Below are 22,459 nucleotides of genomic sequence, written 5' to 3' on the forward strand. Positions count from 1 at the left end.
TGGGGATGATTAGCATACGGCGCGGGACTTCACAAATGTAAGATTGCAGGATAATAAAGGAGGGGACGGAGGGGACGGAGGGTACAGGGGGATGTTTGGGAAGCGTGCTGGGTGATGTACCAGCATGTTTCCTTATCAATGGGGGCAATTTCGGCGTGATTGGTTCCCTTTAATGATTTTATAACTACAATATATGTTAGGGCATCTGGTGTTGCATGTCCTGATATCCACTAGGTACTGTATATATGCTACTTACATATTTTACACAAAGTCTTATAAAGGTACAAGCAATAGCCCATCATTGCAGTCTGTGGCACTCTCTGTGTTAGTTTCTTATAGTTGCTTCTATGGGATAATGCCATCTGCCTCACTTTTTTCTCACAGAGATTATCAGTGTTAAAATCATTTTCCAACACAATGATACCGGATAAAGCATTAGCTCAGGCGAAGCTTAGGAGGTGTTGCAGAAATGATCCCCTTTCCAGATTTTTATGCATGATCGCTCACCTGGATACTTGTAATTCTTTACAGCCATCTTTTTGAGAAGCAACAAGAAACCCATAGCGCCAGGTAATTTGCAATACAATCAAAGAACAGTTCAGTGCAGTTAAAGGTTAATTGGTCTCCTACAGTCAATATGTGTGAATAACAAGAATTAGAAGTCTTTCACTTCAGGCTCATCAAAGAAATAATTACATTAAAGTATTTAGTTTTAATTAAACTTAGTTTTTATCTTTATTAAAGTAAATGTTTAGAATTAAATTTATAACGAATTCTGCTTACAAATTGATACCTATTAAAGCTTTTTCATATACAGGCAATCAAGCAGGATTTTGGTGGTGTTGAAAATATTATAAACTGCACATAGTTACTGTTTATTGATCCGCTATGACATGAAACCACTTACAGCTGAAGTACATAACATCATCTCATGTTTATCTCGTGAAAGTGGGACCTGTCAAAATACAAGTAAAGCTTCAACTCTAAAAGGTAACATATTGAAAGTAGTAAAAATAAGCGTAAGGATGCAAGTGACAGTGATTCTACTTTATTTTGTATTTACTCCTGTATTTGGCTCAAATGGAATTAATAATTGCTACAAAACTTGCAAGTATTATGTTCGCCGGTGACTGCCTGCTCAGCCAATCACTGGCCACGGAGTTGTCCCATCTCAGTCAGTCATTGGTTTAGCAGGGTGTCACTTCAGATATTAGAGTGACAGCCCATTTAGCTCATCAGTGACTGACTGAGATGGGTCAGCAGCACAGCCAGTGATTGGCTGATAAGGCCTTCACTCTTGCCTGGGGAGTGACAGTCCACTATGCCAACCACTGGCTATAGCACTGTCCCGTCTCTGTCAGTGATTTGCTGAACTCCTGGAGGTTGCTGAAGACACCCGAGACACAAAAGAGGACACCAGTGAAGCGCAGACAGGTGAGTATACCATTATTTTATTTTATTTTATTTTTTTTGGGGGGGGGGTTGCAACATCTTGAACAAATTTTAAGGGTGCCTTCACACATACCTTCGCACATAGAGAGATTTCTGCTGCGAGTATTGCAGCGAGATCCATTACGAGCTAAGGTCCTGGCAGGCCCCTGTGACTACATACTCGCAGCGGTCTGAAACATGTAATGCAGCCCCCTTAACCCCTTCATTGGCTCCCTCGCTGTCTGTATATACATTACCTGTCTCCTTGCTGCACGGGGTCCCAGCTTCTGCTCTGCTGCCCAGCCAATCAGTGTGTTGCCCAGCCGCAGCCACTGATTGGCTGGGCAGGAGAGAAGGAAGCCGGGACACCGTGCAGCAAGGAGATAGGTAATGTATATACAGACAGCGCTGGAGCCGATTAAGGGGTTAAGGGGGTGTTGAATTCCCCAAATGTTCAGAAGTAAATGTGAACTATCTCCATATGTTGTGGGGATGTATTAAGTTACAGGATTTCTGGAGAACAGTGGTAAGGGAGATAAATGTAAGACTGGAGATCGACATCCCCTATAGCCCTAACTGCATGATACTGGGTAACACACTTGAGTTAGATATAAGATATAGAGAGGTGATTAATAGGACCCTTTTTTTTAGCTAGATTGGTGATATTAAGGGGCTGGGTTCAGGTATCCACGCCGGCCAAAGCAGAATGGCTAAATCTGGTTAATAAGGTCAAGCAATATGAGAAGTTATATTTCGGCAGGGGGGATAGAGGAAGAAGGAAATATGAAAAAAATTGGTATAAATGGGATGCTCTACGAATGAAGAAGTCTAAATAATATTTAAAGGGGTTGTCCAACGAAAAATATTTTCTTTCAAAGCAACTAGTGTCAGAAAGTTATATAGATTTGAAATTTACTTCTATTTATAAATCTGACGTGTTCCCATACTTAAAGGCAACTATATGTCCTGCAGGAAGTGTTGTTTATTTAAATTCAGAAACAGTGCTCTCTGCTGACATCTCTGGTGGAGTCAGGAACTGTCCAGAGAAGTAGCAAATCCCCATAGAAAACCTCTCCTCCTCAGGACAGTTCCTGACTCGGCCAGAGATGTCAGCAGAGAGCACTGTGTCTGAATGTAAATAAACAACACTTCCTGCAGGACACATAGTAGCTAATAAGTATGGGAAGACTTGGGACTTTTAAATAGAAGTAAATTACAAATCTATATAACTTTCTGACACCAGTTTATATGAAAGAAAAAAAAATTCACTGGACAACCCCTTTAAATATATGTTTGGGGCTTATAGGAAAAAAAAGGAAAAGAAAAAAAAAATTGGTATTATCCTATATACCAAAATTTTTTTTTTTTTTCCTTTTCCTTTTTTTTCCTCCTCTGCTCTTGTTGGGGGGGGGGGGGGGTATTATTTTCTGGTGGGGGGGTAGTGTAATTTGTTATGTGATTGTATAATTGTATTTGGAAAAATTAAACTTTGTGAATAAAAGAAAAAAAAAGGGGTTAAGGGGGCGGCTGCATTACATACTCGCAGACTCATAGACCGCTGAGAGTATGTAGTCACAGGGGCCTTCCGGGGCCTTACCTCGTAGTGGATGTTGCTACAAAACTCGCAGCAATATTTCCACTGCGAGTCGGTATGTGTGAAGGCACCCTAAAAGGAAATTTTGTTAACTGAGCACTAATTCTGACCTCTATAATGTTTTCATGTTATGGCTTATTTTTTGATCTATAGTTGTTATTGGTACCAGATTGGGTAAATGGATAATTTTGTTTGCTCTACTTTATATAATAGATTATATGACCATAAATCAGCAAAGCTGGCACTTTTCGTTTATAATGATTATTGTGCTGGACAAATAATATTTTATAAGTTCAGACAATTCTGCATACCGCAATACTAAATATGTTTTGTTTATTTATTTATCTATTTAAATTTTTTATAAAAATTTTTATTTATTTTATTTTTTTCACACTTATAGCCTATAATGGTCAATGCTATGCTACTGCATAACATTGATCACTTAGATCAGAACTTAGTTGCCTACTACAGGGAGACTTAATCAGCAGGTGTACTATGGCTTCTATGGAGTTTTAGTGAAGGCCTATAGCTGCCATAGCAACTGATTAGCAAATCATAATTTTCTTGCAGGGTTATCATTAGGCATAGAGATGAGCAAACTTATTAAAACTTTGATTCAGGTATGCCGAATTTTGGCATAAACTTCAGGTTAGTCCAACATGGACCTCAAACAAACCGCAATAAAACAGCCAACTACAAGAGTTGGACTATTGGGTCTCTTTTGCAGCAAAAACTGTGTACAAAACATGCGTTGTTTTTTTTTTTGTTTGCTGCATTCTATGGGTGAAATGGCTCCAGGAAGGGCTATTGAGTCCGGCTGGGATGAGCGTCCAGTTCCACGCAGTTTACCACCACCATACTGGGAAGCCGTATTGGACATGGAAGCTCAAGTAAGTGAATTGAGTGTACAAGTTGCAGAGAGACCATCAAGCCATACTGAGTGTGCAGCAGTGCAGTCGTGCTGAAGCTGCCAAGGTTGCCTGAGCCCCTGCCAAGTGACAGAAGTGCATTTCCAAGCCCAGTTACTGACCCAGACAGGGAGTTTGAAAGAGAGCCATGCTTATGCTGCGTTTACACGGAAGGATTATCAGGCATATTCGCACGATAACGGTAGAATTCGAACGATAATTGTACGTGTAAATGCAGCGAACGATCAAACGACGAACGAGAAATCGTTCAATTTGATCTTTCAACATGTTCTTGAATCGTCGTTGATCGTTCGCAAAAAATTGGCAAATCGTTCCGTGTAAATGGTCGCCGCGAAAGTCCAGCCGCCCACAGCCCGGCCCCCCACCCGCAGCGCGCCCCCCCGCTCATCCGCAGCCCGGCCACGCATCCTACAGCCCCCTGCGCCTGCTTGATCGCCACCCCCGCTGGCCGATAAGCACCCCCGCCTCTGCCATCGACACACCTTCTGCTCCGATAGCCCCCGCCTCCCCGGCCACGAGCATACCTTACCTGCTTGGCATAGCGGGTGTTCGAAATTCCCGGCTCCCCTCTTCAGTGCATTGATTGGCTGAAGAGGGGAGCCGGGAATTTCAAACAGCTACTCTTCAGCCAATCAGTGCTGCTGTGCATTGATTGGCTGAAGACGGGAGGCGGGAATTTCAAACAGCTCCTCTTCAGCCAATCAGTGCTCCTCTTCAGCACTGATTGGCTGAAGAGGAGCTGTGTTGCCTCAGGAGAGAGTTATAGGAACTAGCCTGTGACAGCACCTAATTATTGGTTCAACATTCCTTCTTCTCATTAACAGGATTACCTTCACACAGGATAGCTGTGGATGTTGGAAGATCACTGATGTACAATGAAAAACCCGGTGAGTCACTTACATAAGGCACCTGTTCTAAAACTGTATCGTTTGCGAACTGATCTTCCCACTGCTGGATAAAGGTTACCACCTGTACGGGGATAACTTTTATACGAGCATCCCCCTGTTTTGGTCCCTCCCTGCCAGAGCTACAGTACTTTAGCTCGCGGCACATTTCTAAAATATCAGAAGCAGTAATTAGAGCCCTAATATTTCGCAGCCATGGAGCGGACCCAGCGCTTCTGGATATGAAGGACCCCGTATCGTACCTGGGAACATTTTCCAGATGATGTTCCCCACACTGAAAAATGGGAGATCACAGAAAAAGTGCAGAGTGTGCCGTAACAGGGAGATCAGGAAGGACACCATTTTCCAGTGTGACACCTGTCCTGATCACCCTGGCCTCTGCATAAAGGATTGCTTCAAGGCGTACCACATGTCATTGGAGTTCTAAATTCTGTTTCTTATTCCTATTTCAGGGGTCACGTTGTTTCAGGGATTATTCTGATTGCCATTTTGGAGTCGGGAAGGAATTTTTTCCCTGTGATGAGGCTGCTCACAAGGTTTTTTTTGCCTTCCTCTGGATCAACACAGGTTGAATTTGATGGACCCCTGTCCTTTTCTACCTTACAAACTAACAATTGGCATAATACCCCCAAATAAATTAAAAGTTGTCCCTTTTCCCCAACTAAATCGATATGGCCGCCATTCCCATTAGAGGCTTGCCATGATGCATTTACAAAGCCCTCGTGCTGCCAGGACAGTAGAAACCCCCTACAAGTGACCCCATTCTGGAAACTACACCCGATAAGGAATCTAACAAGGGGTGCAACAGGGATATGGACCCCTTGTGACGGGCACATTTGTGCTGTGAAAATGAAAAAAAATATATATTTTTTTTATTTTCACACCACATGTTCTACATATGTGCCCGTCACCAGAGGGGTTCATATGCTCACTGCACATCTTGTTAGATTCCTTGTGGGGTGTAGTTTCAAGAATGGGGTAACTTGTGGGGGGTTCCCACTGTCCTGGCAGCACAGGAGCTTTGTAAATGTGACCTCCATCCTCCATTCCACGTTTTGCATTCAATTTTTTTTAACCCCTTGTGGAAATGGAAAAAATCAAGGCTAGACCAGCATTTAGTGTCAAAATTGTTTAGTTTTTACACTAAATCATTTTATCTTGTCTTGATTCTTTTCATGTTCACAAAGGGTTAAAAGATTAAAAAAAACACAAAATGTGTAGAGCAATTTCCCCTGAGTACGGAAATACCCCATATGTGGACATAAAGCGCCATGCGGGTGCAGGGTAAGCCTCCAAAGGGAAGGAGCGCCATTTGGCTTTTGGAGGCTGGATTTGGCTGGAATAGATTTTGAGTGCCCTATTGCATTTAAAAGGCCCCTGTGTTTCCTGTGTTGAAACCCCACACAAGTGAGCCCATTATGGAAACTACACCCCTTAAGGAAAGTAAAAAGGGGTGCAGTGAGCATATGGACCCCACTGGTGATGGGCACAAATGTGGAACAATGTGGTGTGAAAATTTTTCACAAAGGGTTAAAAAATTTTCACAAGGGGTTAAAAAAAACCACACAAAATGTGTAGAGCAATTTCCCCCCGAGTCCGTAAATACCCCACCTGTGGACATAAAGCATAATGTGGGTGCAGGGCAAGCCTCTGAAGGGAAGGAGCGCCATTTGAATTTTGGAGGCTGGATTTGGCCAGAATGGATGATGAACGCCATGTCACATTTACAAAGCCCTTGTGCTGCCAAGACAGTGAAAACCGCCCACAAATGACCCCATTCTGGAAACTAAACCCCTCAAGGAATCTAACAAGGGATGCAGTGAGGATATGGACCCCTTGATGATGGGCGCATTTGTGCCGTGAAAGTGAAAAAATGAACATTTTTACTTTCATGTCACATTGTTCCACATTTGTGCTCATCACCAGTGGGGTCCCTAAGCTCACTGCACCTCTTGTTAGATTCCTTAAGGGGTGTAGTTTCCAGAATGGGTCACTTGTGGGTTTACACTGTTTTGGCAGCACAAGGGCTTTGTAAATGTCACATGGCCCTTGAAATCCATTCCAGTGAAATTCAGCTTCCAATAGCCAATTGGTGCTCCTTCCCTTTGGAGGCTCGTCCTGCGCCCGCTTGTCACTTATGTCCACATGTGGGGTATTTCCGTGCTCGGAAGAAACTGCGCTACACGTTTGGTGTTTTTTTTTTCTTTTATCCCCTTGTAAAATTGAAAAATTGAAGGCTAGAATGTTTTAGTGTAAAAAATAAATTTTTTCCTTTTTCACAACACATTGTTCTGAAAATCTGTGAAGCACCTGTGGGGTCCAAATGCTCACTTCACCCCTTGTTACATTCCTCAAGGGGTGTACTTTTCTACATGGTGTCGTTTAAGGGGTGTTTTTTGGTTTTGACACCCCAGAGCCTCTGCCAACCTGAAGTGGTACAGTCAAAAAAGACCAAATATAACGGAGGCATTGAAATTCACTAAGCGCTCCCTTATATCTGAGGCTTGTGGTTGCATCAAATAACGCAATAGGGCCACATATGGGATATTTCTATAAACTGCAGAAACAGGGCAATGAATATTGGGGTGCATTTCTCTGATAATAGGTTTATAATTATGAAAGATATTGGATTACAATAAAATCTCTGCACAAAAAATTTTAATTTTCAAATTTCTTACACACTTAGTTTTATTTCTGTGACTAACCTAAAGGGTTAAAAAAACTTTTTGGATGTGCTTTTGCAGAGTTTGGGGTGGTTTGCAGTTTCTGAAATGGGGTGCTTTGTGGGACTTTCTAACATACAGTCCCCTCAAATACACTTTAAGGCTATGTTCACACTGCTTATGAGTCCGACCGTAGTGCGAACCGCGAATATACGCCCGTAGTTTTGAGGTTGATGCGTTCGCTTGAAAGTATACGATATACGCCCGCACAGTGCACACTACGTATGAGCTTACGGCCGGATCGTATACAGCACCGTGAAAAATGAACAAGACCATTGTTTGAGGACGGAAATGTTGAAACTCACGGCCGTGGATTTCCATGCGGTCCCGTATGAAATACTTATTTCAGCCAAATTGAACTTGCTTTTTCGATCCAAAAGGTTCTGTGAGTTATATTGGGCTGGGAAGATTTCCAAGTAAATGACCTGTTTCAGATCGCTTCAAATCAAGCTAGGGAAGCATAACTGTACTACGGGCGTATGTTCGTGGTTCGTATGCATCCGGCCGCATGCCGATTTTTCCCACGCCCGTAGTTTCAGCCGCACATGTACGGCGGCGTACGAACTACGGATGGACTCATACGCAGTGTGAACATAGCCTAAACCTGAAGCGGTCCCTAAAAAAATCTGATTTTGAAATTTTACTGAAAATTTGGAAAATTGCTGCTAATGTTTTAAGCTTTCTATTTTCTAAAAAAAAGAAAGATAGTTTAATAAATGCTGCCAACATAAAGTAGACATGTTGCTAATGCTATTTAATATATAATTTATGTGGCATAACCATTTTCTGTACAAGCAGAAAAGTTTTAAAGTTGGAAAAATACAATTTTTCACGTTCTTTTTTTCCATAAAGATTCGCTATAAGTATCGACTCCAATTTACCAGAAATGTAAAGTACCATATGTCACGAGAAAACAGTCTCAGAATCAGCCAGATAGGTAAAAGCATTCCCAAGTTAATAATGAATAAAGTGACACAGGTCATATTCATAAAAAGGGGCTAAACGAGAGAAGCTGTCACCTGTAAATCACTTGCTGTAAGTACCCTGCTTTTGACTGCGACTGATCAGTATTTTTAGTTTTTAGCATGGTGGTGTTAAAATGTAAAAGTTAATTTATTTATTTTTAATTGCAATATGCTGTAACTTTTCAAAGGGAACCAATTAGCATGTGTGGTGTCCCACTACTGGTGCTCCTAATGTATACACCCCTCACAAAAGCCTGTACTCTAGGTAAAAGTGGTAATGAAGTAGTACCTAAGTTTTGCCACTAGATGTCACTAGTATGTATATCTTGTACCTATGTATTGCACAGCTGTAGTACTCAAGGGGTTATTGTTTTTGATTTGTGCCCCAATGAGAGCTCTTTCTCTTTTCCATCTATCTTTATTTTCTTTCTTCTTTTGCACTCTCTTCTCACCCACTCAGAGCAGGTATTACATACCTTGTAAGGAGGTTGTCACATGGGGAGAGGAAGTGTAGTCTCATGCTTAGTCAGTCTTAGTCTGGTTCCTGTACGGAGAGGAAGCAAGCCAGAACGGTCCCTACAGCAGTCATGTTGGGCCCTGGTCCAGGTCCCCTGTTACAGAATGAGTCCAGTGTAGTGTAGTCTACAGACGCACATGGGAAGTATGGACACTCTTTTCCTGAAGGCAGCCCTTCCACACTGTGCAGTGCTAAACGCTCAAAGAGAGGACAAGTCAGGGATCATCCCAGCCCACGCCGAGAACCAGTCTAAAGGTGCAGGACAGTATCCTAAAGCAAGAGGAACTGATCCGGATAGAGCAAAGTTGCTAGAAGCCTACATACTCTATCTCGCAGCGCAGGTGTCATCAGAAAAATCTGACCACTCTGCTCAACCCTTGTAACAAGGTCTGGGGCTTGTGTTACCCTCTTGAACAGGTCACCCGACACTGGTGGGCAATAGGTGGTGCGAAGACAAGAAGTCAAAACACAGGCACAAGTATTTTCTCTACTCTTAGTGTATTCTACTTATTCAATTCCTAAAGTTCCGGGAGAGCACCGTGCTACATTTGGTTGGGACTCACGACATCCTCCTCTCTACTTATGCTAATTTTTTTTTTTTTTTTTCCATTTTCACATTAGAATGTGAGACGAACAAACAGAAATGCAATAAAAAAAGACTAACACTAACACGGGCACTTTACCTTAAATAACCTAAGTACATTACCATAAGAAAGAATATAAGAAGAGGCAGAACTAACAGAACCACATGTAATTCCTAATTGGATACCAAGTGACAGCTCACCACTATGTTATAAATAGGTAAATGAGTGCTAGCTAATACTACTTGTAATCATAACAAACTTATTAACTATTTACTGAGAGTCCTGAAAAACCCTCAATTTTTCCCAATATTTGGAGACCTTACCTAAGTTACCCAGTTGCATCCCCACAGCTATTTCCCTAATACAATTAATCTGAACTGCATTACTTACTCTACTTCTCAACACGCAACCAAGCCAGCACGGGTATTCTACCTCTCAAGCTCTCAGCACAAGTCTTGTCAGTCAAATCCAAAGTATATTGTCTACTATAAGTCTACTGTATACTGCTGTATCAAGTATTTATAAAGTAGAGAAGAGTTTATATTAGCAGGACTCAGTCATAACTACTTATACACCGACACAGTAATTGCACCTTCCTTGGGTAATCTCCCATTTCTGTGGGTGGCGGTACCAATAGCCCGGGTGGGTCACAACTCCACTCCAGACCACTGTGATGAGTGACCAAGGGACCCTCTCATACCCCGGCAGGTCACTGACCACAGGTGAAAGGGTATAGCCAGCCTCACTAAAATAAAAGCAGGTGTGCCACCATACCTGTGTGCCCAACCGGCACTTGCGTCACGACAACCTAACATCTGGCTGAGATATATCCCAACCAACCACTACTGTAGTGGAAACACACAGCACCATCTAGCAAGTGACCGGTCACATCGGGGCTGCTGAGCATGCTGATATAGCTCCCAGATGCAGCAAACAGCGCTTCTACACAGCTCCCCTGTGGTATATGTGATGCATTTATCCGTAACTGTAGCCAGACGAACGGCCAGACGATACTGCAGTAGCAGCCGGATGATTTTTAATGCCGCTGAATTCGGATGCAAGCACATCCACTGCACACAATGGAGCGTGTGGCTGGAGCCTGGAGGACAGGGTTTTCATTTTTTTTTTTTTTTGCGGCCGCTATTGTGTATACACTCCGGTCGGGATTCCCTCAGTGGCCGTGATCACTACGATATTTACGTAGTGTGAACATAGCCTTACACTTTAAACTGCATTTCAGCCTCAGCACCCTGTGCACAATAGGCATCTTTCAGCAAGTGGGATTCGTTTAACCTACTGACAGTTTCTCTAGTAGCCTTAGGATGGTTACACACAGTGAGGGAGATTTATCAAACATGGTGTAAAGTGAAACTGGCTGAGTTGCCCCTAGCAACCAATCAGATTCCACCTTTCATTCCTCACAGACTGGAAAATGAAAGGTGGAATCTGATTGGTTGCTAGGGGCAACTGAGCCAGTTTCACTTTACACAATGTTTGTAAAGCATACAGTGCTCTATGTATATGTTTATTCTGGCATCTTTTCCATACGTTTCTCTATAAAAATTAAATACAGTATCCTATAAAAACACACATATGTATACACACAAATCACTGGAGCAGTGATTTCCTATGGACATCGGCCACATCTATGGCCATTTGCATACTGGATGCGCAGACAAGCAGGCACTTATTTCTCCGCAGTGGGACCGTCATCTGGAGCGGGACCGTCAGAAAAAGGTAAGTATATGACCATTTATCCAGGGGTACGGTGGGTTCTGCCCCGGCTGCCAGGGTGACAGGTTCCCTTCAAACTTTATTTACAACTGGGTAAACCACAAGTCGTCCCTAGTCTGTCTATGTTTGCATCTATCTATCTATCTATCTATCTATCTATCTATCTATCTATGTGTCCTCCTCAAATTGACCATGCTATTGCATGTGTTAGTATTCCATAAACTTATATAATGGTACAGTTATGTAACTTTGGAATAGGTGATTGTAGTATAGGTGAATCTATTACTTCTCCCCATAGATGTTTTCAATTACAGTGGCGCTCATGGTATCTGCAGACATGTCCCTTAAATGCCTCTGCATATCTCTGCCAGACATGTGGGATCAATCAGGGGCTGATGTGCGCTTTTGGGAATGTTGACAGCCTGACATACATAGGACTCCGGTGAGAAGAGAGCTCAGCAAATCAGCCATGAACAGAGGAGGGGGTAAAGGAAGGAAGATTTGCAAAAAAAAAAAAAAAAGAAAGAAAAGGCAGGCAGATCCAAGCAGAGTAGGAAACAGAGAGAGAGAGAGGGAGAGGGGAAAGTGGAGCTGAGACAATAGAAAAGGGAGGGAGTGAGAAGCACAAGAAGAAGAGGTTTGCAGAGACTCTTGGAAATACTCCTGTACAGCTCCTTAAGAATGAAGAGGAGGGAAGGATGTTGATTTGTACAGCACATAAGCAGAGCATGTAGCCTGCAACCCTTCTGGCAATATGTTCTCTATCATTCTTCACATCTGCAAAGCTACTTGGATAGTCGATGTGGAATATTAGTTTTGGATTGCGCAGTCTACAACTTACACTTCAGGAACTTGGGGAGGGCAAGGAGGAATAGAAAAGTATCTTGTATTATTATTACTTCCTAAGGACCAGCCAATTGTTTCCTGCTCAGGTGACCATGCTGCGCCTGGCTTCTATTTGTTGCTGTCTTTCTTTGGTCCACTGTTGGACAACTTTTCAGCACCAGGTCCCAGCTTTTAGGAGCTCCTCATCACAAGTTTTCCAGATTGCTGACAGCAGGATCACACAAGGAACAGACAGCACAGAAAATAAAGTGGAGAGGCTGGGACAGTATTTCAAAAAGAACATTAGGAGGTTAAGAGAGACAAGTCACAATTTGGACCTGGTTTTCTTGGTGGATGAGTCTTCTAGCGTAGGTCACACCAACTTTGTCAATGAACTGAGGTTTGTGAAAAAGCTTCTCTCGGATTTTCCAGTTGTGCCTTCTGCTACAAGAGTGGCTATTGTGACCTTCTCTTCCAAGAACAATGTCCAGACAAGAGTGGATTATATTTCCTCTAGTCAGTCCCACCAACACAAGTGTTCTCTCCTCAACAGAGAGATCCCAGCTATCACCTACAAGGGAGGGGGGACTTACACCAAAGGAGCCTTCCAGCAAGCAGCGGTAAGATAACAGAACACACTTTGAAGTCTATTATAAACAATATATATAAAACTTAATGTAATGCTCTTCCTTTCGTGGTGTTCTCTCTTACTCTAATAAGCATGTCCCTTTGCTTTTAAAAGTTTACAACTAAAGAGATATATAAATATTTCCTTTCACTGTTTACACGTATGGATAGAAATTGGGGATCAGTTATAAAGATGGCCATACAGTAACACTTTTATAGCAATAGGTAGTTTGTAATAGTTAACTCTTCATACCAATGGTCGGACTCATATCACCCACATAACCTGTTAGATTATCCCTGGAAGGAGGCTGGGGTTGTGCCCAAGTCTGTATACAAAACTTATGGATGAGATGTAAATTCTCTCAGATGGCAAGTGTTGACAGAAGGAGCTGGCAGCCTCCAAGTGATATCTAAAGATGTTGTTGTTTTTTTTTGTTTTTTGTCTGATCTGATTAAAAATGGTAATGGTCGTTACTGTAATGACAGATTATTCCTATGAGAAATATTTACCCTGTTCGCTGGGGAAGCTTTAATTTTCTTAAAGATTTATAGATCATGTATTAAAACAGTGGGCTGTCGATAGGTGCTGTGGGCCTGGTTTTAACTCAATATATATATAGCATAGCCATTTTATCGGAAATAGATCTGAAATAAGTTATATATTAGCAAACTTCAAGAATTATATACAGTATAATTTGTTACTTGAATTGTTACTTTTAACTGTTTAGTGCAATTCACAAAATTGCAGAGAGCTCAGTGTACTGGAGCTGTAGTTAATATCAATCATTTAACGCTACACAAAGTCGCAGTGTAGCCCTAGCCTAAGAGTGGGAGTCATTATAGAGAGAGGAGCAAAGAAAATCTAGTAGAGGAGAGTAATGATGGCCATTTTCTCTTAATAACATAAGATACTATAAAATTGAGACAGTTGTATGTTAGGGGGTTGTTGTAGAAGCTTGTTTCTACAGTGTAATATAAGGTTTACAAAACATGATTTATCCATTTAATATAATGGTACTGTATGTAACAGGAAGGGGGAAGGACAGTAGTTTTCGTAATTACAGTATAATATGTTTCAATCTTAGGAGTAATGAAGCTAGTTTAAGTAGTTTATTTCATTGATAGAACTACTGGTGGGGTGGTTGTAAACTTAAGTGGATCCACATGACTATGCAGAGTTTGATTCTTTTCCAGATGTTGTAATTGATGTCATCCTGTGAAAAAGTTAATAACTATTATCTCTATAATGGATCACTATGTGCAGCATCCAAAGCAGACATTTTATACTTTTATGCTTTATACTTTTAATATTTAATATCCAAGCACCTACAATTCTGGCTAATAGTGAATATTCACATTAGGTACTAATTAGTATGGAGATTTGCTATTATTTTTTTTTTTTAAGAAAAAGTTCTTTAGGACTGTATGACCTTTCTTGGATAGAGCACAGAACATAAGGAAAGTATGCGACATACAGATGTAACGGTACTGAATTTGTTATTTAACGGCTTGTCTCTTATCAGACTACATAAGTATAATGTAATAGGTGTGTTTTTAGTCCGCAGGAAGACATATGATAAAGCAACCTGAGTTTTACCAAATGATAAACTAAGATCTTTTTTGTATTATTTGCTGCACAATATTGCTTGTTTAAATACCTCTATATTATAGGTGGCTTCAAAACAAGGAGCACCACAAGGAGACAAAGTGGGATTTATTAAACGCCAATGCAGTCAGTTCCATTGGCCTCTGGGGGTGTCCATCATATGACAGATGGGTAATAGCTTTAGATTGGCTATTATGTATTCGTAGAGGACCACCCCAAGCTTGTTAGGAGTTTGTTTCTAATATATTTTATGGAAAGAATAGAGTTATTATAAACATAAAGAAACTAAATCATCAGCGTGGAAAAAGGTTAGGGTAACTGTTGCACAACTGCTACAAATGAGCCTTAGTTGGGGGGACCTTAAAGGAAATGTTTTAACACCATGCTGGTTTTATGTCCAAAATGTTCTGTTGATTATTGTTTTACCACCTTTGTAGTGGTAAGAGCTTACATTTTCTGATACAGAGCTCAAAATTCACTACATTGACAATAAAACCTATAAAACTCTACCTGCCAGCTGCTGCACTAGGGAGAACATAGTCATATTAACATCTTGTGTTTTTTAATTTGGAAAACTCCACTGTAAAAAAAAATCCATGTTAGGTTTCAGGCCAATGAGTTATGGGTCATTTTTTCCACAGTTGATTTTTAAATCTGTATCAGGAAATCTGTGCCATACTCTACACATTATGAAATTTAATGGGACACATTCATTGAGGGAAAATAATGTGGACTTGCACCATTTTCCATTCTGTGGATAAGATCTTAAACATGCTGCCACATTATTGACTTCAATGTGTAAACAGTAGTATGCTGTATAGACTTAAAAGGGGTTTCTGGGATTTTTCAATAAACTTGCCTTGCATTAAAGGGGTTGTACACCAAAATTTTCTTTCTTTCAAATCAACTGCTGCCATAAAGTGCCAGAGATTTGTAATTTACTTCTATTAAAAAATCTCAAGCCTTCCAGTACTTATCAGCTGCTGTATACCCAGCAGGAAGTTGTATTATTTCCAGTCTGGAGAACAGGAGAGGTTTTCTATGGGGATTTGCTGCTGCTCTGGACAGTTCCGGACATGGACAGAGGAGGCAACAGAGAGCACTGTGTCAGACAGGAAATAAAACACCACTTCCTGCAGGACACACAGCAGCTGATAAGTACTGGAAGACTTAAGATTTTTTAATAGAAGTAAATTACAAATATCTGGCACTTTATGGCACCAGTTGATTTGAAAGAAAAAAAATTTGGTGAACAACCCCTTTAACTATTGTGGGTGATGTATGTTCTATATACACTTCTCTGCTTGTGACCACTCTGCTTGTGATTTCATTATTTTCTGTGATGTCACATTAAGGCTATTTTCACACAGCGTAAAGTACGGCTGTTGTTGCAATCGGCAACAACGGCCGTACTTTGTACGCTTAGGAACGCAGCATGCTCTCCTATAGGATCCCGGCCGGAGCGTATACACATAGTATACGCTCCGGCCGGGATCCCATACGGCATCGCAAACAACTGGCATGTCAGTTTTCTGTGGCCGCAATTCAGTGAATTGCGGCTGCAGAAAGCTCTGTCAGTTCACACAATGAAGTGAGCGGCTCCGGACGCAAGCTTCATTGTGTGCTGTGAGGAGCTGTGATGTGGGCCGGGATGATCTTTTCAGAGACCGGCCACTCCATGACCCTGCCGGGTCACGGAATGGCCGGTCCTATACGCCATGTGAACATGGTCTAAATGTTTGCTTCCTGTCACATGTGATGCAAATACATTAGTATAGCAAGCTTGTCTCTTTCTCCTGATATGCTGCCCCCTCCCCCATCCAATTGTTGAGAGGTCTGGGGGCTTTACTTACTGTCATGCTGGGAAACATCCCCTGGGATTTTGAGCCTCATGTACATAAAAACTTATAGCATGGTGCTGGGAAAGGCCATTAAGATTAAAAAATAAGGTATGCCTGGAATCATGTTATCTAGCCCTATTTAGCTATGGGCTTATTTATAGTCTTGTTTTCCTGCTGACAGGTTCGGTTTAAGTTTAATAGATAATAGTGTCATATTGTAACTAATTTATATTAATGAAAAAAGAATTTCTATATAACCTTGGAAAAACTCTTTCCAGCAGTCAATTCCCTAGACAATAATCTGATTGTGGGAGGTCCTGCTATCACCAGGGAAAAAGCTTACTTAAAGAGAATCTGTCAGCACTCGGGACTACCTGAGTTGCCGTCAGTGTGCTGTAGCTGGCAGTCCCCTAGTGAAGATGTTACCTGATTCAGAATTCTTTTTACTTTTAAAGATGATACAATAATGGGAAAAGAACAAAACAAAAACTAAACAACTATATTTCATTTCCATCAGGGCAATGGAACCTAACAATCTGTTGCTGGTATCTAGACAGGGGACTTACCCCTAGTCCACAGCTCCAACACAGGCTAGCAGGTTAAACTATATTTGATTGCAAATTAATCCTCTATTGACAAATACTGTCTGACAGCTATTCAGGAAGAAAAAGGAGGAGGAAGCAGTGATGAGGCGTGTAAGAGTGTGGCACAAACATTCAGCCACAACTCCCCATTGACTCTTCACTACAGTAGGAGACATGAGATTGTGCATAATCTACTCCACGAACAAATTACCAAAGGCAACATACTCACAAGGGGACTGCCAACTACAGCACACTGTAAGCACCCCAGGTAGGGCCTGGGTGCTGACAGATTCCTTTTAGTGCTTGCCCTCCCTCTGCTGAAGTATTTTTATTGCAACCATCAAATATGGTTTGTATTGGCTCTCTGCATATAAAAGACGTGGCCAAAATGACAAGCCCTATAGTTAGAAGGGTTCTTTTGCAATATCCACTTTTTCAAAAGTGTCTCTGTTTATTCCCCATTTCTACAATTTTCACATTTCTGCCTGACAGGAATTGCCTGCAGAATATAGGATCGGTTTATCTTGGTCTGTATTATTTTAAAGCGTTTGTCTAATCACAGACAATCCCTTTAATATCAAACCCACTTGCCATAGGTCAAGCTTGTTATACCCCCTACCAATAAGCTGATTTTACCTTGAAAAGTTGCTCTTGGCTGCTCATTTTCACCTGCAGTGGTCACTACATGGGAGGTTTATTACATGCAGCCATTCGTAAAAACATGGCTGAACACTGGGCCCACCAAAACATGCTCTTCCGCAAGGCTGGTCCCAAAGAAGAGACTCCTTTTTTATGTCCCCTAATAAGTCAGATTGAAAAATATTGCCAAGATGAGATAACCCCTTTATTTCAATACAGACAAAGGCTTTTATTGCCTGACAATGAGCATCATCATGTTGATATGTTTCTATAGTTTATTAAAATAATACATAAATTCTGCTAACACTGAATGGCAATTTCAGGGAGGCTGAATTCCCTTCGGTCGTTCAGTTTTGTTATCAAGTCATTTCCATTAGCAGAGGGAGTAATTCTGATAATAACATTATATTAGGGAATTGCGCGTTCTATAATTCTTTCCTAATGTTATCATTAAGCCGGAGCTTCAGTAAACACTGCATAAATTACTTTTAGTTTTTACATGATATTTTGCACGCTATTCTGTCTGGTACATGTGCACAGGCGTGATGTAAATTCTTAGTTTACAGCTGCTGTGTCCATTGGGAAATGTTACTAATCCTTTGTGAATCGCCAGTATTTCAGGGTTGTTTAAGCCATGATTTATCCCATCTACATGGCTATCACTAGGCTGAAAGATGTCACTTGGGAGTACATGGCTGCAGACCTTACACCCACACAGCTTTATGATACAAGCCATGTGTTACTTTCAGTGTAAAGTTAGCTCTTTGTCTTCTGTTGCTGAAACTCACAGTCAGATTCAGACTATGGGTATAAAGTACTTTATGGCATCAGTTCACTAGCTTCTAGAACTGATTATATATATATATATATATATATATATATATATATATATATATATATATATGTATATAAAAAAAAAAAAAGTAATGTTATATACTGCATGCATGTTCCCCTGAGTGTCTAGTGCTAAGAAAGGATACCAACAAGACATATTGGGCCAGATTTATTAAAGGGTGTCAAATACAAGATGGTGTAAACTGCCCATAGGAGCCTATCACAGCTCAGGCTTCATTTCATCCGAGCTGAAAGCGAAGCTGTGATTGGTTGTTATAGACAGTTTGCAACAGTTCCTTTACACTCTTTGATTATTCTGGGCCTTTACTTTTGCTAGGATATTCAGATACATTGCTAGGGCAGCAAATGAAACCTCTGCCCCGGGTTATAAACTTTTGTTACTTTCAATAATCACATTGGTCTTTAAAGTAGTACTCCGGAGGGGAAAAATGTTTTCAAACCTATTGGTGTCAGCCTTCAAGTTCTTATCGGGTGCTGTATGCCCTGCAGGAAGTGGTGTATTCTTTTCAGTCTGATATGGTTCACTCTGCTGCCACCTCTGTTCATGACAGGAACCGTCTAGAGCAGGAAAAGATTTATATGGGGAGTTGTATCTCTGGACACTTCCTGTCACAGACAAAGGTGGCAACAGAGAATATTCTGTCAGACCACAAAGTCCACTTCCTTTAGGGCATACAGTAGTTGATAAGTACTGGAAGGCTTGAACTTTTTAAATAGATGTACAAATCTGTATAACTATATGACACCAGTTCATAAAAAAAATCTTCAGAGTACCCCTTTATGAAATGGCAGCTAATGGTGTTTGGAAGGTGAGGAAGCTATAGAAGCAGTTAGTTATAATTCAGACAGGATGCCTGGAGGTTGGTTGCTGGTATTGTTCCTAAGGCCTAGCAGCAGCTCCAGAATCCACAGCCCCTCTACTCAGGAGCAAGCCCTTGGCAAAAATCAGCATCTCAAGACTCAGAGTAGCTTCACACGTACCGCTGCGTATCTGGTACGTGTGAAGCTACCCTTAAACTTATTGATAGGACAGCTCTCACGTGACACATTTGACACGTGACACCTATGTATTGTGCTATTGTGCGCTGAATCCACCTGGGATGAGACAGTACTACAAAACAAGCACCAACCTCTGACAAACCTGCAGGGATTGTACTGCAGTCTTCTGCATGGTGAGCGAGGTAGAAATTACCTGTTCCTATAAACTTTTTTTCCCTTCAGATTAGTATGGATTCCAATGGGAAAAAAAAGTATATAGAACTAGAGGCATATAGAGGTACAGGGTTTATGCATCTCTATAGAAGCCCTCTTATGGTTTTGCTTGAAACAGAGCCATGATATGGCCATGTGCAAAATCACAAAGAAATAAAAGGTACAAAACTCTCAAAGGGGTAGTAAAAAAAATCTTTCAAATTAACTGGTGCTAAATGCCAGAGATTTGTAATTTACTTCTATTAAACATCTCAAGTCTCCAGAACTTAGCAGCTGCTGTATGTCCTGCAGGAAGTGGTATACCTTCCAGTCTAGAAAGCAGGAGAGATTTTCGATGGGGATTTGCTACTGCTCTGGACAGTACCTAACACAGACAGATGTGACAGTAGAGAACATTGTGTAAGACTGGAAAGAATACACCACTTCCTGCAGTGCATACAGCAGCTGATATATACTGGAAGATATATTATTTTTTTTTTTTATAAAAGTGAATTACAAATCTCTGGCACTTTCTGTCACCTGTGACTGCCCTTTTCGTTCACCTCTGTAACAAATACTACTTTAAGTGAATGAGTGAATTGTGATTGCTATTATTATTATTATTATTATTATTATTATTATTATTGAAATAAACAGATAAAGTAGAGCAGAGTGTCACTAGTGAGTGTGCCGCCACAAGAGGTGATCCAAGGAATTCCTTTGGAATAACACAGCTTTACAGCTCACCATGGGACATACTACTTGTCAATGAAATGGTTTGTGCTCATGAAAGTGGCTCTGCTGTGCGTGAAAAGATCTCAGACATCCCATCTGTTTTCTGTTGAACAATTTACTCATTTAACCATGATAAGAAGTGCTGGGCTTAAATGGAATATTCAGCATGAACAGGGTTGTACAGAAAAGTGAATTAAATGCTACGTTAGGACACAGCAGCTGTCAGCAGTCTAGTAGGATGAAAATATTCATTTTTTGTGCCCTGTAAATACAATTTATTCATAAAATCTTGGGATATAACCCCCCCCCCCCCCCCCCCCCCCCCCATACAGTGTCTACAGACTGCGGCATGGATGGATGTAACTGTGACTGGTAGAGTAGCTTTGTAGATATATCAGGGTAAGTTCACTAGGGCAAAAACTTTTCCCAGTTGCTGCGCTGCTCCACAGTTCGTTTTCTATATTTCCACTTTCCATAATCAATCAATAGTTATGCATGGCCAGTTTAAACTGTAATGATCAATATGGATTAGAATGTGTACAACCCTATGTTCAACCATCAATTTACTCTCTAATATATATGGCCACCTGAGCTCCTGTAGTGCAGTGTAACAGTTGATTCTTTGATTCATTTCAGAATACTGTGAAATTTCTAATGTAAAGATGAACCTTCATCTGATCAGCAGTGCAAGCTCTAAGGGTCCTATTACACGGAACGACAATCGGCCGAATCAGGCAGATTCAGCCGATAATAGCTCTGTGTAATAGAAACAACGGTCAGCCGATGACAACGACCATCGCTGATCTTGTCAAGTGGTCTGACATAAAAATCATTGGCTGCCAACTGTGCATCGCTACGTGTAATAGTGATGCACGGCTGATGGCTAACAGTAGAATAACTATTAATACATTACCTTTCCACACTCCCGTCGCGGCCAGTCATTGGCTGAGTGGCCTGTCAGCTCAGAGACCGCTCTGAAGCTGCAGCCGTGATTCCGGGAAGCAAGCAGAGGACAGGAGAAGACCCGGAGCGTGGACAGGTAATGTATTAACATTGCTAATGATTTCTGTGCAGCCCTTGCTAACGATCATTGAGCTGTGTAATAGGCTCAGTAAACGAGTGCCGATCTAGCAGATTAGTGCTCGTTTACAATATTGATTCAGCATTATTGATAGGTTACATATACGTTTATCCCAGGCATGTCTACATTATTGATGGGCTGTAATCGGCCCGTCTAATAGTACGCTAAAGGCTAGGGATGGTCCGAACCTGCCGAGGTTCGGGTTTGTATGAACCCGAACGCTCGGCAGCAGATTCCCGGGAGTAACGCCTGGAAAACTGGGATACAGCCTATGGCTGTGGCTGTATCCCAGTTTTCCAGACGGTCCTCCCGCTGGATCCGCCCGCTCCACGGGGTGGGCAGACGGCGGAAATCATTACCGAGGGTTCGGGTTCGTACGACCATCCCTACTAAAGGCCCTTTTACACGGGGTGACTGAAAGGAGCAAACGAGCACTGTCAGAATTTACTTGCCCCTCTTTACCCACTCCACGGTGGCAGCGAGCAGGTGAGTACAAGGGGGCCCGGGGGGGGGGCTGCCCAAGCGATCGCTAGATCTTCCGGGCAGCCCATAGCAGACAAACGACTGCAACGATCAGCCGACAACGTTCATGTCAGCTGATCGTTGCCTTCTATTCCACAAGACAATAATCGTTTCGTGTAATAGGGCCTTAGGTAACAGTAAAATTGTTAAACAGCAAAAGATTTCAGCTGAGAAGTCTTTAGAATTGGAAACTTCTGAATAAGTATTTAAAAAGTTAAATGACTGGAGATTAATTCTAATAGTTTTTTTTTAAACTTTTTAACATGAATCTATAATTCTACCTGATAGAATATTCTGCATAAATCACAGTACAGCATATCTGATTTGTATTGTTGTGAAAGTAAGTGTTAAGTTGGGTAACTTTTGTTTGCTATAATGAGGTCACGTTCTTTTCCTTCCCACACATGTGTTTCTTAGTGTTGAATACTGACTGGACTAAAAAGTCAGAGGACAGATCTTGTAGCACAGCGGTAGAGTTCTTGGTAAAATGCCTAATGCAGTCTGGAATTTAATTTTTTAAATTCCAAAATCATTCAACTGGAGACTTATTGCTGTGGAACATTCATCGTGA

At 41.4% G+C, this 22,459-nt stretch overlaps 1 protein-coding gene across 3 annotated transcripts in view; it reads left to right on the top strand.

Annotated features, from left to right (window-relative positions):
* The first annotated feature begins 11,967 nt into the window (after positions 1 to 11,967).
* SVEP1 (sushi, von Willebrand factor type A, EGF and pentraxin domain containing 1) overlaps positions 11,968 to 22,459 on the top strand; it is a 280,520-nt gene continuing 270,028 nt past the window's right edge. For all 3 annotated transcript variants that reach the window (XM_069962108.1, XM_069962109.1, XM_069962110.1), the window contains exon 1: positions 11,968 to 12,827. In XM_069962108.1, the coding sequence (XP_069818209.1) occupies positions 12,321 to 12,827 (507 nt within the window). In that variant the 5' untranslated portion in view covers positions 11,968 to 12,320. The remainder of the gene's footprint in view (positions 12,828 to 22,459) is intronic.

This window comes from Dendropsophus ebraccatus, chromosome 3 (assembly GCF_027789765.1).
Source record: "Dendropsophus ebraccatus isolate aDenEbr1 chromosome 3, aDenEbr1.pat, whole genome shotgun sequence".
NCBI classification, from domain to species: Eukaryota; Metazoa; Chordata; class Amphibia; order Anura; family Hylidae; genus Dendropsophus; species Dendropsophus ebraccatus.